The sequence below is a fragment of the Galleria mellonella genome, unplaced genomic scaffold, assembly GCF_026898425.1.
Source record: "Galleria mellonella isolate WM207_F2 unplaced genomic scaffold, CSIRO_AGI_GalMel_v1 utg329, whole genome shotgun sequence".
Classification (NCBI taxonomy): Eukaryota; Metazoa; Arthropoda; class Insecta; order Lepidoptera; family Pyralidae; genus Galleria; species Galleria mellonella.
The window spans coordinates 729,780-746,654 of NW_026442078.1; the positions used below are offsets into that span (position 1 = coordinate 729,780).

Consider the following 16,875-nt stretch of genomic DNA (forward strand, 5'->3'; position numbering starts at 1 on the left):
ATAAATATAATTAATCTAAAATTATATTAATAATATAATTAATATAAAATAAAAATAAAATAACTATAAAATAAAATAATATAATTAATATAATTAGTCTAAAATTAGCGATATAATCGCATAACGTCTCACAAAAATTAAAAAAACTAAAAGTTGATAATATTTTTCTTTTGGGACGAATAATTTAAAGTCTTTACGTGACCTAAACAATTTTTTTCACCAGTAGAAAGAAGATGGGCAGAGCGCATGCAATTCGAGGTAGTTAAATTAAGATATTCACTAAACGAAGGTCACTTGTATAACAATTACTATTTTATAGAGATATAATATTGTTATCTAATATATTTTATTAAAATTATACACGTATCTAAGCGCTTTATTGCTGCTTGTTTTAGCAATAAAATTATAAAAATAGAACGTAATATAAGAGATTAATTATAAAAATCACGCTACTGAGAAACAATAAGCCTATTTTATAATTGCATTTTTATAAAATTTTTCTTTGTTGTTATAGAGGAGTATTACGCGTTTGGAGTAGATTTTTAGTTTTGATGTATAAATTTTTATTTATAATTAATTTTTCTCCCGCTACTTCGTACGTGTGATTTCAAAAGGAGGATAGATCAACCAGGTCGACCTCCACGTAGTTCCTTCTAGAAACCATCATGCTAAAATGCTGAATTCTATGTGTATTCATCACGATGAACTAACTGATCTGTCTTTTCATCCTCACCTATCATCCCTCACTGGTGCTCCGCCAGTGTATACCGATAGAGCAGGCGGTGTTACCATTCCATCATCACCCATTAAAAAAAATAATAAGGAATTTTATTCAAGTAAACTTAATAATAGGAATTTTTGAATAGTCATTGTTTATAAAACCACTGCCCAATTCGGAATGCAATTTCAGCCTCAGCTGAAAGAACGGGCAAGAAACACAGCTGTTGCTTTTTCAAATAAAAGTTATGTTCGCAAAAAATCGTTTATTGCCTTTATTAAAACTCTTTATTATTTTTATTTTTTCCTTATACAGGCATCGTCTTGTTACAATTTCATTATATTAGTAACTTATTTAAGCTTACGAAGTATTTTCAAGAAATATGGCAGCTAACTATATTTATTTTGTAATACGACGCTGCCACCTACGTCTCGCTTTACGCAGGCATTCCTATTTTAATGATTACATTGACATTTAAATGTCAAATTCTTAAACAAAAAATTACATCAACATTGATAATTAACGACCAAACAGAATTATGTTTTTAAAGAAGTATTGTAAGAAGTTATTTTAATCATTTTCTCTATTATTTCTTATATGTATTTTAATTATTTTTAATAATAAAACCTATTGAAATGAGTCTCGTTCGTTATTTTTAACTGAAATTATGTTTTAAATGGGCGATTAATAATAAAAAAATAACAAAAATGTTTAATCCCATGTATATTTAAACAAAAATATTTCTTTCTTTCTATCGTAGTCGCATGTAAAAGTTAATAATATAATATGTTAATAGAAACGAACCGGCTGGCTATTCTCAGTAGCTCATTATAAATATACAGAGCGTGCAATTTGTTCGAAGCACCTCAGTCGTTGTAGATTGGCGTCACTGGCCGTTTAACCTATTTCTGCGGTCACGCACTCCCCACCACCTACCCTTTTAGCAGCCACCACTTTTAGTACATAATGCATAATATGTGCATTGTCGATAAATGATCGATACCTATTTAATAATTTATCATTAAATCTACACAGATTTAATATATATGAAAATATTTACATTAAAAAAACGGCCCACCTGATGGAAAATGGTAACCGTCGTCTATATATATGAGCAGTACCATGGACATAACAGAGTATACTGTTTCGCCCATGAGACCCCCATGCGTTGCCATTCCTGAGGACTCAGGTGTTATTATTGTATTTTATTAAGCTTTATTATTTTTTTTGTTTTTCAATGACTAATTTACAATTGTCAATTTTCTATATTCAGATCAACTAGTGGATTAATTAAATGAATTATTTACAATATAAAATAGAAAAATATCCTTAAATTGGAAATAGTTATGTGAATAAATGTAACGTATTATTAAAAATCAGTCGGGTCCATATTACTGCTTATATAATAAAGATAAATTTCTCAATTCTTTATTACGAGTAAATATTTAGTCGAATTGTGTAAAGAAATATTAATTTTGAAGACAACAACAGTTGTCGTAGAGCGCGTAGTCCTTCGTAGTATGATGCTACACGGACGCTACGAACAGTCTACGTGGAGTCTACGAGGTGACTACGAAACCAAATAGTATTTTACTTATTTTAATTTTCTATTTTTAATGGATTCAAATGTTATTTCAGTATAAATTCGTCTGCGATTCTATTTTAAAACTTCACGCCATGTCTCAAACAGGGCAAACAGATAATATTATAAAGAGAAAAGATTTTATTGTTTGTTTGTAATAGATAAATTAAAAAACTGCTCAAATGATTTTAAAAATTGTTTGTCATTTAAAAATCTATATAATCGGCGAATAGTGAAGGCGGACCGGTTCACTAATAATCTATATTAATGATTCTATAATAATCAGATATTTTGTCAGACCTAATTTTATGGTCGTTTTAATAAGACATAGAACAGAATAACATTGATTTATTAAAGAAAATTTAGGAAGAAAGGTTCATGAGTGGCGACCCCGTATGGGCAAATGCAGTGTAGGACGATCCCTCACTAGATGGAGTGACGATCACAAATGCATTGCAGGGAGTCTGTGGATATAGGTTGCTCAGGACTGTATGGAGAAGAAGGCCTATGTTCAGCAGTGAACAAATAACGGCCGATGTGATGATGAAAATGATTAGAGAAAGTGTATGTACAATTGTACGAATATAACATTTACCGATGTCGCGGAAGTGCATGACATGTTGTTATCGTCAATAGATAATTAAAAGTCATTTCATACAATTGCATCCATTTTATTTTTCTATATCCTATCGTAATATTAAAAACGGGTTATACCCGTACCGTGCTATAGCATATTATGGATATTCTATATATTCTCACCAGAGGGAGACTTTGTACAAAAGTCGATTGCTTGGGTACCTCTGTCCCATTCGTGTTTCTACCGTGAAGCAGTTGTGTTTGCATGACTGTGTTTCGGTTTGAAGGGTGGGATATGGTGTGAATTTACAGGGTACAGAGGAATAACACCTGAGTCCTCAGGAATGGCAACACATAGGGGGTATCATGGACGATACAGTATACTCTGTTATGTCCATGGTACTGCTCATGTTTATAGGCGACGGTTACCACTTTCCATCAGGTGGGCCGTCGGCTTGTTTGCCATTCTAAGTTATATATATATATATATATATATATATATATATATATATATATATATATATATATATATATATATATATATATATATATATATATATATATATATATATATATATATATATATATATATATATATATATATATATATTTGACATTGTAATATATTCCACATTTGTATCGCTTATTATTCTTACAAATCTTACAAAATGCGAAAATTTTTAGTTCCTTAACTCTTAGTGCTGTAGTGACTCAATCAATTATAATGAAATTTAGTATAAGCGATGGAGCAGGTTATAGGCTACTATTTTCATGCTATTAGATGTCTAGCTATTACATTAGTATAGAAGCTTAAATTTTTTTTTTTTTAATTTATATCCTATGAAATTTTTGTCCTAATATACTCTGCGAGTGACAAGGGTAGATTTTTAGATTTACGTTTGCTTTTTAATAGGTAAAAATGAATGGAATGGATATATGTTGGAGGGATATCAGTGAGGTGTGATAACAGTGAAGTGTGAAGACAGGTGTGGATGAAAACAGGTCAGTTTTTTTTAGTGGATGAAAATGGAATGGTAATCCCACCTGCGTTAATGCTATATGCTGGCGGAGTACCAGTGATAGATGACAGGTGAGATGAAAAGACGGGTCAGTTAGCCCATCGTGATAAATAGATTAGGAATTGAGCATTTTAGCATGATGGTTTCCAGAGGGGACCAGGTGGAGGTTGGCCTGACGGGATATTGCTAGCAATATGACTCGTTAAGCGCATTTATAACAACCCCCCCCCCCCACCACTTCCTAAATAGGTAAGTTAGCACATATGGAATTAACCACGATGGTTTCTAGGGGGAACCACGTGGAGGTCGACCTAGTAGAGTGTATAGCCATTAGTTCCTATTACTAACAATACCTTTCCCCCGGTTTTGTGTTTGCAGTTATACACTACGACACTAATCTATATATAGTTTTACTTCAATTTTCATTGATATATATATAGTTATATACACAAACAGTCCCAAAAAGTTATATAATAAACATAAAGGAAACATACCTAATACTATAAAGTATAGTAAAGCTAATCAAAATACAAATTCTAAGACGGTAGTGGCACGATATTACAGGTTTATCGGTTGATCTTAACGTTCTTTGAACTTTGAACGACCTCCTAATGTAGCTATAAAAACTCTGAATTTCTACGTTATTATAAAATTTGGTTAGAAAGAAGGGAAAAAGGCAATAGGAGAAAAAAAAGATATGATTTTGTCGCGCGTTTATCGGATTAAAGTACACGTGTAAAGATAATATTATATAAAACTCTCGTGTCACGAAATCGTGAATATAGCGTAAACGTAAATACGTTTACGCTGTAGAGGCATATGGCCTTAGTCCTCAGGAATGGTAATGCATGAACGATAGCATAGGCAGCATGCCATACTCTTTTATGTGCATGATACTATTCATGTCCATAGGCGACGGGTACCATTTTCCATCAGGAGGGCCGTCAGCTTGTTTGCCATTCAAAGTTACACAAAAAAAATCTCCGAAACCGTTCAATCTATTTAAATGAAAATTCTAAACATGTATTATTTGGTGCGACTTGAGAGATATTTTTTATAGGAAAAAGAAATAATGAAATAAGTAGATGGCGCTAATATACTACTTCCTAGTAATATTATAAATGCAAAGGCTTATGAGGATAGATGAATTTTTATTACTATTTTAGGTCAAAACTACTGAACTGGTTTGAATAAATTTGGAAAATAGACAGATTATATCCTGAATTAGCTTTCTGGCAGCATCTTATATTTGTCGGTTGGTTTTTCACTATCTATCAATCATGAAATCGATTAATTTTAATTGATTATTACATATTTATGATTAATTTTAGAAAAAAAACCAGAGAAATTATTACGTTTTGAGAATTCTGGATGTTAATTGTAGATCTTTCGGGCATTCCGGGAAGGTTGGGTACCCTATCAGCAGCAATATTATGGTATAGAGGTGTTAATTTCTATGGCCTATGATATTTATCATCTGCTGAGCCACCATTTTTCGTATAAAATCATTTATATACTAATTTACATGAGCGGAACTAGTAAGTAATAACGTATTAAATTAACCCCAATAAAGAAATTGGCATTCGTTTATTTCTTGTCATAGATTAAAAATATGTAGTATCTGTCCTTTCTTGTTCATCGAACTATAATCCAGACAAGCGTGGAAGTTACACCACTCCCTGAGTCAGACGAGTCAGTGCACTTTAACAGCCCCCAGTGGATATCCAGCGAAGTTTGTATACATATTAATGAGTGTTTTGGCCAACTCTCGTAGGCTTTGTACAAGATTCGAAGCGTTGGCATTAATTTAGATTGGCGAAGGCCGCCATGGGCCCGACTCGACTGTAGTTTATTCCATTAAACTTATATTGTTTGTAACTATCGTTCAGTTATAGTCGAGTGTTTTAATTACATAAAGTTCAGTTTTGGAAAGATCATAATATGATAAACATGGAGCATAAATAATATCCCCTGAGACTGGTAACAATTCATAAAACATGCATGAAATAAAACGAGATGCAACGTGCAGTGTCGTGTTATTTCTCAAGTACTTGGTAACGTAAACTCTTTTTTTTTATGCAATTTAGAATGGCAAACAAGCTGACGGCCTACTTGATGGAAAGTGTTAACCGTTGTCTATAGACGTGAACAGTAACATGGACATAACAGAGTATACTGTGTTGCCTGTGGTACCTTTTATGAGTTGCTTTTCTTGATCACTAAGGTATTATTACTCTACGCGTTTAACGTTTACTGTCTCACTTGTTACTTATCTATGCACGTCTAGCGTAAAATAATATATCTAAATATATTTAACAGTAATAAACACCGCAAATGAAAATGTAAAAAGTGATTAAAATTAAAGAAGTAGGGAAACAATGATGAATAACTCATCATCATCATAACAGCCATTAACTGTCCACTGCTGAATATAGACTTTGGAGATGTTTTAAAAGTAACACTGCTACCTATCCTTCGATAATTAAGTTTCCTTAGTCGCCTCTTACGGCACCCACGGGAAAAATGGGTGGCCTATTTTATGCCGGTACCACATTGCAAACTAACTTGCTTGGTCCAAATCTCGGTATATTGGAAATTTAATATACTTATATATGTATGATTATTCGATAATATTGTTCGATTGTTCCGACAGAGAGATTGTTTTTCCAAACTTTGTACTTATTTGCATATGTAATTAATACAATACGGCTGTGGCTTATGATCTTCATGTCACAAAAGTGAACAATGTGCGTATGATATCTTTGATGTTGGAAGCATGTATAACAAGCTGTAATCATTTATTTTATCAAGCCCACTTTATAATTATCTCTTGATTGCCACAGTTGTTGCATAAAAGCAAATTATTTAGTAAATTGTCCTTAATAAAATACAAATATTTATAAAATCAAATTACTACTACATGAAGTTTATCTTAAACTTTAAGTAGTTTGTATAGACTTAAGTTTGTCTAGTTCTTTTTGTTTGAAAATTGTTACAATATTGTACACCGCTCTATCCGCTGATATTGATGCTCCTTTCCACTTGCTTGCACTTTGCTGGAGGAGAACTCTTTTAGAGTTAAGCTCGCCTTTGTACATTTACTTACCTCTGTCATATTTTTATATATTATAAATGTACAATAAACTATTAATAAATAAAAAAAAAATTACAAATAATCATTTTATAAAGATTCTGTTGTGCCGTGTTCACGAATAAAGGCTTTTATCTAGTCCAAAATTTGTGGAGTAACCACGAAGTTAATATCTGAGTAAATTTGAGATAAACAACTAACCGTCTGACCCAGACTGATACTTTTTTTTTTTAAATATAATGCAGTTCATATTACTCGTTAATAACATAGTTTTCTAAATGTGAAAGGCTTTTTAAAATCAGTTGAATATTTTTTGAGTTTATCGATTATAAACAAACAAATAAAATAATTTGTTATTACAATAATAGTTTAATTTATTGTTTCAGTAATTATTTATTAAGGACGAATTACAAGAAACATAATAGTTATCGAGTGTTGCTATATCCAGTAACATTTTATTGAAACGAATATAGCTACACCACAGTGGGATTTATAAAGCGGAAACACGCGCTTTATTGTTTTACGCTGTAAAAGTTGAATGGCAGTGACATTAATGAAACAATAGGTAAACAATACAGCATATTTATCAACAGGGCTGCCAACATAGGGATATTATGCATGGAATAGACATTTTTTATTATTTGTCATTTTAAGCGGATTAAAAAATATTAAAAATGAGAGACTGGCTGTAACTGTGTGTGGAGTAAGGCATGTTTATTTTACAAGTACCTACTTGTAATATAAATATAGGACATGTCCTTCTATATAATATACTTACATTATATACTAGTTCACTATGTAGTCCCAGTATAGAATGAGCCACCCCTTCCTTTCCAATGGTTGTTGTAAGAGGCGACTAAGGGAACTAAATAATGATCGAGGGATGGGCAGCAGCGTTCTTCCTATACCATCACAAAAGCCTAACGGTAGTAGCCAATTCGCCTGTCAAGCATGGCAACTACTGGCAAAACCCCTATTCCTTACGAGGAAGGCTTATGTTGATGATATACAAGTTATACAACGTAATATAGTTAAGACTTAACGTTAATCATGGAACGTGGAAAGAAAGTTAGTTTTGTCAATTGTTGACAATTTTTTACCTATTTTTTTTTAATGTACCTACTTAACTAGAATGGTGTCAGTTACTGTTTTTAAATGAGAAGTACTCCCACTTCATCTATTGGATACCTATTAGGCGATGGAAAATAAGTTCAAACCAAATACAACTTTTAAAGTATTTGTTAACAATGCTAAAGTTTATAATTATATATTTCTATTAATTTGCAATTTGTGTACCTAAATATAAATAGGTGATCCACTTTTATCTATTTGATTTTAATGGCATTTATTTTTGTTGATCCTCATATTATTGTTTTGATAAGTAATGTCTAATCGTTATAAAACAGTATATCCCAATTTGAAAATTAGGTATATTTATTTATTAAACACAAGAAACATACAACATGAGTACATTAGACCTGGCACTGGAAAACCTGTATCTTGGGAGTCCATAAGGGATTACAAAGACACGGTGATTTCAGTGAGCCAATTTTATGAGAACAAACATTATAAAATGACATTGTTAACTAATATAAAAGTGCATCGTGAAGACACATGCATAAATAGGTAGATGTTTATTATAAATTTGGCGTATTACTAAAGTATTACAATAATTTTAAAAAGTAACACTAATCAGTACACAGGTTTATGTAAAAAAAAAAAATTGCACCTATTCAAACAGTTAATCGTAAAGATACTCTATAAACAACAATTATATATTTGAACATGACATTTGGTAATTAGAAAATACTTTAAACATACAAACCGTCCCTGAACAAATCTCTTTATACACTAATGTTCTAAGTTCTCCATTATTATCACCAACTACAAATTTATAATCATAATTATTGTAGACATAATTACCTTACTTTTTAGAATTTAGAATTTTATGAAAGAACTTGTTCTCTCTATTCCTCTACATAGTTCTGCTTTTGTTTCCAATTCCTTCACTCTTGAGGCCTCACGACTCTGGAATGCGCTACCCATGGACATAAGACAAATTTCTGACAAATTTATTTTTAAGAGAAAAGTCTACCAATATCTTTGGAAAAAACTGTGAAAGCAGTTCATCATCTTCATCATCATCACTTTTGATCTCTATCGTTGTTTATTTGTGTTATCGTATATATACTATAAGTATGTAGGTATATTTATATATGTATATTTATATTTGTATGTATATATTTTTATTAAATATTTGTGCCAATATCGAATAACAGATCTAGAATGTGAAGAGAAGTCATAAAAAATCCGAAAATCTAGCCAAATGGTCTATTTGCGAATCGTATATATAATAGTAGTACGCATTATTAGCATCTGGACTGGACATCTGGTAGTAGAAATACAATATACAGTTGGCATAAAACATTTAGTTACGCATACGAAAGGTCATTGTCTTGTAGTTTCAATATGATTCCTTCCGTATTCAGTATGGAGATAATAATCATAGCAGTCAATCGCAACAAAATTAAAGTTCTATAGACTAACACAGGAATTTGAATCCGCTGTATGTTTTATCATAAGGGAGGGGTTTACTTGCCAGTAGTTGCCACGCTTGGTAGGCGGGTTAGCAACCGCAGTTTTTCAGACTTTTGGTGATGTTTTAAGAGGGACACTGCTGCTCATCCCTCCACCATAGGCTCCCTCAGTCCCTTTTTCAATATGAATGCAAAGGTAAAGAATTATCAAAATCGCTTATAAGAAGTGGCCAAGATATTGTGTAACAATCTATATATAAAATATATCTTCCTGTATGAATATATGAACCTTCTCACTTCTAACAAATATAACGTTGTACATATATATATCGTATATAAAGTATCGAATCGAATCGAATAAAAATAAACATAAGTATTAAAAAGAATACTCTTTATTCTTCTGTAATTTGATATTATAGTACTTATACTGTAACATTAAATTACAGAACTACGTTAACGCTGTACTATTGAGTTTGTTAAACTAGGTGTAAGAGCGTACCTAGTTCAATTTACTTTCTTTTTAATGTTTTAGTTTAGTTTAATTGTAAAGGTATGTGTTACTCTGACTCATTGTCTGATGGTTGCGTGTTTAATTCTTGCATAATACAAATATCTTTACTCATATATTGGTTTATGTGTTTTGTATGATTCTATAATAAAAACGATTAGCATACTTAAAAAAAAACAGATATTTTTTCTATGAATGTTACAAGTAAATGTAACGTTTTTAAATCCATATTGTATTAACGTCTGTTACTAACTGTATTTTATGAAAATAACGTTACAACGTTAATAGTGTAATTTTAATAACGTTAACAAGCATTATCATAAAATCGTATTTACCCGTGTATCTGATATACTTCTCTATTTATAGTGCAATATATGGTCGTAAGCATCGGTATAATATATCTAGAAATATTAACATATATATTATATAAAGTAATTGACCTGAGTGTATATAATTGTACACTGAGTAATTTACACACATCTACAAGTATGTCACGAATAGTATTCTTTTATAAAAAAAATTGTAGAAAAGCGAAGTGATGCGTTAAATGTCAAGTCTTAAATTTCTTTATTATAGATCATAGGTTAATAAAAAAATAAAATAAATATAATATAACGATATATCTTACTATTGTTAACAAATATTCTACCTTATTGACAATTGTAATACAATTTATTTATAATCATTATATTTTATCAAGAATACCTGTGTATTATTGAAAAATATATAATTTTATTTCTTTGTATTTGTATATATTTGTATATAACGACACATTAAGAGGCGGCCAAATTTTTTTTTGGGCAAAAATATGTTAAGATACGAAGTAAAAAAAATGATAATAATAGAACATTAAAAATTTAGTTTTTTTTAATAACATAAGATATTTATAACGACACATTATTTCTTATAAATATATTAAAAAATGATTAGAGAACATTAGTAATAATATAAGATTTTTATAACGGCTTCCATTTTTGTAGCATTTAAGAAGATTTACCAAATATGTACATACCCAGTGACCATTATTATAATAAGATTCCAAAATATTATTATACTTGTGACAAAATTAAATTAAACAGTTTCAAATTTATTTATGTCAATAATTAAGAAACAATAGTATGAATAATTGAAAATCTATACTTTTACTTATTATAAGGGTATACCTATATTATAAACGTTTGTTATACTGCTATGTACTAATTTTTAACGTAATATATTAATTCCGAAATAACATGTAACTGCTTCAAAAAAAAAATTACGAAAAAAACAAAAAGTAAAAAAAAAAAACTAACGTTAAAATAAACATAGCAGTTAACGTAAACCGATGTTATAGGTGCACCTCACTAGAGGCACGGATGCGGCGGAGTGGCGGGGCGCCATTGCGCGCCTTCACGATCCTCGATAAGGCAAGGAGTACAGCGGAGTTGCGAGGCGGGTAGGCGATGGGCCGCGCTAGGTGAGCGGTGCGCGCCGGCGGTGTATGTACGCGGCGGCGGGCGGCGCGTCGCTCGCGGGCCGTAAGGTAAAAACGTTCATAGTATCTCCTTAATAAAATGTGTAAAAACATAATATACATAGGCCGTAAAACGTTTTATAAAATAAAAACTAATTACAAAAGAAAAGGTCTCAGTTCTAATGCTTTCATTTTTTGTTAGGTTTTATGTATATCACTAATAATAATTTTTTTAATGGTGGGTCGATTTATTAATGATTATTTTTTCATAATCGAAAATACTTAATTACTGTATCGATTTTATACTAATGTTTACATGTACATGTATAGATAGATATTAGAGTATAAAATATTGTAAATATAATAGCATCAGTGTATCCGTGTGCTCGGACTTCACGACTAAACTGCTTAACCGATTTTTATGAAATTTTGATTGAATTCAATCACAGGTAAAATTTGGTTCTTTATATAGCAAGATGGTTCAGGTCGCTTAGGTGACTCTGGAGGGTTCTTTATGGTAGTCCATGGGGAGACCAATGTTTAGCAGTGGATAGATAACGGCTGATATGATAATGATAATGATGGCGATAACAAGATGGTAAAATTATAAAGAAAAATATTGTATTCTTCTATGGATCTAATTTACATATTTCTTCTTCTTCTTTTCTGTATGCATGTATTATGGGTTTGAAACTTTTAAATACTGTTTGTTGGTTTATTGCAGGCGCGCCAGCACGGCCGGCAGCCCGCGCCGCCAAGCCCGCACCCGCACAGCCCTCCGCACCCTGCGCCCACCGGCGTCCGCGCCTACTCCTGCCAGCACTGGGAGTCTCGCCTCCTCGCGCCGCCGCGACCACTCTCCGCACTCGTCTCCGAGCCACACTCACCATGCGATACCGTCGAGGTATACTGCCTGTGATGTGTGTCTAAGTGTCTGTATGTATTTTAGATTAAGCATGTGTTTTCATAGTGTATAAGGAGTTTCTGTGTTGTAACCTGTTTAAAGGATAGAATTAATTATTAGATAAGCAAATGTTTGATGTTTAGAATAGTTAATGTTAAAGCATGATATTATAATTATGAGACAATGCAACTAACATTTCGTTTGTACGCCACCTTTTACTTAAACCCTTGATTATCCGAAATTCTCTTTTATTCAAATGAAAATTAAGCGCGTGTGAATTAAACGAACGTGAGCAATAACATGTGTTACGAGATAGTGTTATTATGTGAAGTGATAAAACTGGGCCGGCCATGAAACAGCGACACCTCGAGCGGAGCAGCGTCCGATGGCAGGTGTCGAAGAATCAGAGACTTCGCCTTGATGTACGGAATGAAACATGAGTGATAACGTTAAAAGCAGTGGACACAGTACGAACGTTGTTTCAAAACAAACATAATATATACTAATCTACATTAAACGCCAAATTGCGCTTGCTTCCATTATTCGTTATTTTCTCACAAAACATATCTTAAATTAAGATAACGACCACTAAGTAATTAAATCGTTCAATTAGCTATAAATTAAATATAGTTTTGCGCCTTTCTTGTGCCTACCTTTATCCAATTCTAAATAATTGTAAAGTGAGATCAATTGAAAGTAATTAACACTGTGATGGGACTATTATAAGAGTGATATTGACGTTCGATGTATATAGCTAATAAAAATAATCTTTTCAAATTTATCAAAAAATAAAATTATAAGCTAAATCCAAAATATAGTAGTTCTAGTCGCGCTAGTCATAGTGTTAGTGAATTTGCTCGAATCCGTATTATTAAAATTGATAATAAAGCTAGTTAATAACGATAAGTGCATTAACGTTAACGTGGTCGAACTGTTGTTACGTCACTAGCGTATAGTGCGTGCATTGTGAATTGGCCCGCGTGACGCTCTTAGCCGACGGCTGAGTTTTCTGCCATCGCTAACTTACGGCCACAAAACTGGCAAGTATGCAGGCAGCTCTTATGCTAAGAGCTAAATCGCGGGAGAGAAGAAAACAGCGTCTTAAGAGAGGGATCAAGCACGAATTGCCAAGCAATGTCGCCACGAAGACGATCGCACCGTTCCCGAGATATCCTCCTGCTTCATGGGTATGTTGTAGATATAAGAAAATAGAGTGTTTATTAACATCAAGCTACGTTACATTGTTAGGCATATATCTTCTTTATAGTTGAAAATACTTTAGTATTATGTCATTAAAGAATAGTGGTAATATAAAAAAATAAATTACATACCATTTCACAATGACACGACATTGGGTAAATTCTGCATGATTAATATTAATCAATATTTTGGCTGAAAAACATAATATAGCGTATTTTTTGTCAAAGTTGGAACTACGTTATGAAGTAAATATATATATATATATATATATATATATATATATACTCGTATATGCTTAAATCTTTAAAACTATGTAACGGAGTTTATAACGCACGGATGAAGTGATTTAAGAGTAAGGTTTATATGTATAATGCATGCATAATATTGTAGAGAAACACTGATAAATTTAGAGATTTCTAATGTGACGTGATGTAATGTGTACCCCGCGCGAAGCCGGGTTGGGTCGCTAGTTATGAATAAATTCATGTCGATAATTTTCTCGAAATTACTTGAAAGTGATTAATATATAATTAATCAAAAGATTTGACAACAATTACAAGAAACAATCACAGTAAAAAAACAACGGGCGACCTTTCGCTAAAAGCGATCTCTTCCAGTCAACCTTTGGATGTAGAGGAGTAATTATAAACAGTTTGATCATTTGTTTGATAGAGTCCAATTTATATTATATTACATTATACCAGGTTTGAAAATACATATGTATATGTAATTTTTTTTATTTGTATAATAGTGACGCTTCTATCTATCGTCTATTCTTGGACCGTTTACGTTATGCGCAAAGTCTAAAATGGAGTTCGTAATATTCTTTCTGACGAAAACCTCTGACGTGGCATTACATGACCTTGAAGTCTCCGATGCACGAACTACGAAGAAAATCATTTCCAACTGACTGTATATAATATTTTATGTGTATGCTACGCAATATTTCCGCCAATACATAGTAAACTGAAGGTTTATAAATAAAAGACCTTTTGTACGTCAATCGTAATACAATTCATTTCGTATCCGCCAAGTTGAACAGGTGGAGGGGAAAAGATTATCAGTAATGGGAACTAGTGGCCCTATTTCTAGCAATATTCCTTGTTAGGGCAAGTTCTGCCTGGAAAAACAGGGTTAATTCTTGTCAATATGTCACGATGGGTCAATGAACCTGATTTTATTGTTAGTGCCTCGCCAGCATAAGGTAGCGCAAATAGGATTATCGTTTCATGGTCCGTCCCTTCAAAAAAGATATCATGCTGAGTGTGTAATATTAAAAACTAGAAGAATTTCATTGATCATTTATCAATCAATCATCATCAGTCAATCAATCAATAATAAAATCAAAACTGGTCGCTGTCTATATATGGAAGATATATAAGAAATCTATTATAGAGGGGTTTTAAGAACGTAAAAAACACAAAACAATGATTTTTAGAATTTCTGTCTATTTGTCTGTACGTTTGAGCACACTAATCTCAGAAACGGCTTAACCGAATTAAATGCGGTTCTCACTATTGTGTTGCAGTTTACTCCGCTTAATATTTAGTGTTTGTTTTACTTCAATAGGTTCATAAATAAAAAAGTTATATCAATCTAAAAAATTACATATAAAATGCTATAAAATAACCGATCAGTTGAATTGGCTGAAACTTTACGAAGACATTTGGTACGTAATTATAATTTAAGTATATAATACAATAAGGAGTAAGCAATTAAGTCGTAGCGCTAATGCAAGTTAAGCAACCTCGCCATAGTTTCAACTGGGATGGGTGATCACAATATTGGATCACACACTCTATAGGATGATGGCTACTTTTTACCGCGGTTAGTAAATATGTCCCGGCTAAGTAGTCAAAGTCGCGGGCAAGCAAATAGCAAGTCTTAAATAAATAGTGTTATAACGAGTTTTGATTGCATGAAAAGCGGGTTTTTAACCTCCCTAAATGTCAATGAGGCATTTTTAATTATCTAACCCATATTTAACGAGTTTACATTATTTTAAAATCCGTATTAGGACCCCATATTGTTGTGATAGAGTATTATTGTGATAAAGTAAGTAGACTTGGTCTTAACAGGAATGGCTTTTGTTGTAGAAGTAAAATGGTTTTGTTTTGCATGCCAGTAACGGGTTTGTATCTATTATTTTTTAAAACCTCTCTATGGGTTGTCGATTTTTTTTCATTTAATGGTTATATAATCGAAGCTTCTAGATTTACCAGTATTTATGAGTATCGATACTATATCCGAAAAAATCAATTGATATATTTGTAGTCATTAGTAGATATTGATTGAAGATTCACTATTTAAAACAAGAAAAATTTTTTCACCTTCGTCGAATATAGAATCTTCCGATCTTTTGGATATTTTTAATAATAACCTTAATACTGTTTTTGGATCACATAAAAATTTTTTTGTTAAATTTATTTATAATATGGTTAAAAATGACCCATCTTTTTGCGACTTCAAAACGGTAGGTGTTCCTTTTGCTTATATTGTTTGTGTATATATCTACTATTATAAATCGATATTAAAAGTAAAAAAAAAATCTTATTACCTTATCTTTGCCTTTTTAAACAGATTATTATAACTCTTTTTTTAAATTGAGAGGATTTTTACGGCTTCATCCCATATTAAATGAAATTAAATGAGAAATGAGATTTATTCTTAAAAAACATAACTGTAGTTTCTTAACTAATATTAATATTATAGTTTTATAAGGGTACAGTAATTATGGTTTTAGAACTGGGCTCCTAAATAGGTTAATGTAATAACTTGTATTAAGGGAGCCAATTATGTACTGATTAAGGAAGTTGTTTGCAAAACACAATCTTCTTTGAATAAAATAATGTACACGTGTATTTACGTTTGTGTAGGACTTTAATCATCATCATCATCACCATCATATCAGCCATTAACTATCCGCTACTGAACTTAGGCCTCTTCCATAAGGGGGGTTTTGTCAGTATGGTGCTTGGTAGGCGAATTGGTAATTACAGTTAGGCTTGGTGATGTTTTAAAAAGGACGCTTTTTTATACAACTTAGAATGGCAAACAAGCTGACGGTCCACCTGATGGAAAGTGGTAACCGTCGCCTATAGACATGAGCAGTACCATAGACATAACATATACTGTTTCGCCCATGATACCCTCCATGCGTTGCCGTTCCTGAGGATCAGGTGTTATTCCTCTGTACCCAGCAAATTCACGCCATATCCCATTCTTCAAACCGAAACACAGCCGTGCAAACACAACTGCTTCACGTTAGAAACACGAATGGGACAGAG

The 16,875-nt window shown here is 32.0% G+C and overlaps 1 protein-coding gene across 2 annotated transcripts in view; it reads left to right on the forward strand.

The window, feature by feature from the left end:
- The window catches only part of LOC113513818 (uncharacterized), a 116,379-nt gene that overhangs the window by 79,106 nt on the left and 20,398 nt on the right, over positions 1 to 16,875 (forward strand). The window contains exons 2-3 of one of the 2 annotated variants that reach the window (XM_026897804.3): positions 11,365 to 11,553; positions 12,209 to 12,388. In XM_026897804.3, coding sequence (XP_026753605.2) covers positions 11,512 to 11,553; positions 12,209 to 12,388 — 222 coding nt within the window. In that variant the 5' untranslated portion in view covers positions 11,365 to 11,511. Of the gene's footprint in view, positions 1 to 11,364; positions 11,554 to 12,208; positions 12,389 to 13,120; positions 13,576 to 16,875 lie in introns of those variants that run through there. The other variant, XM_031909396.2, reaches the window with a different exon arrangement.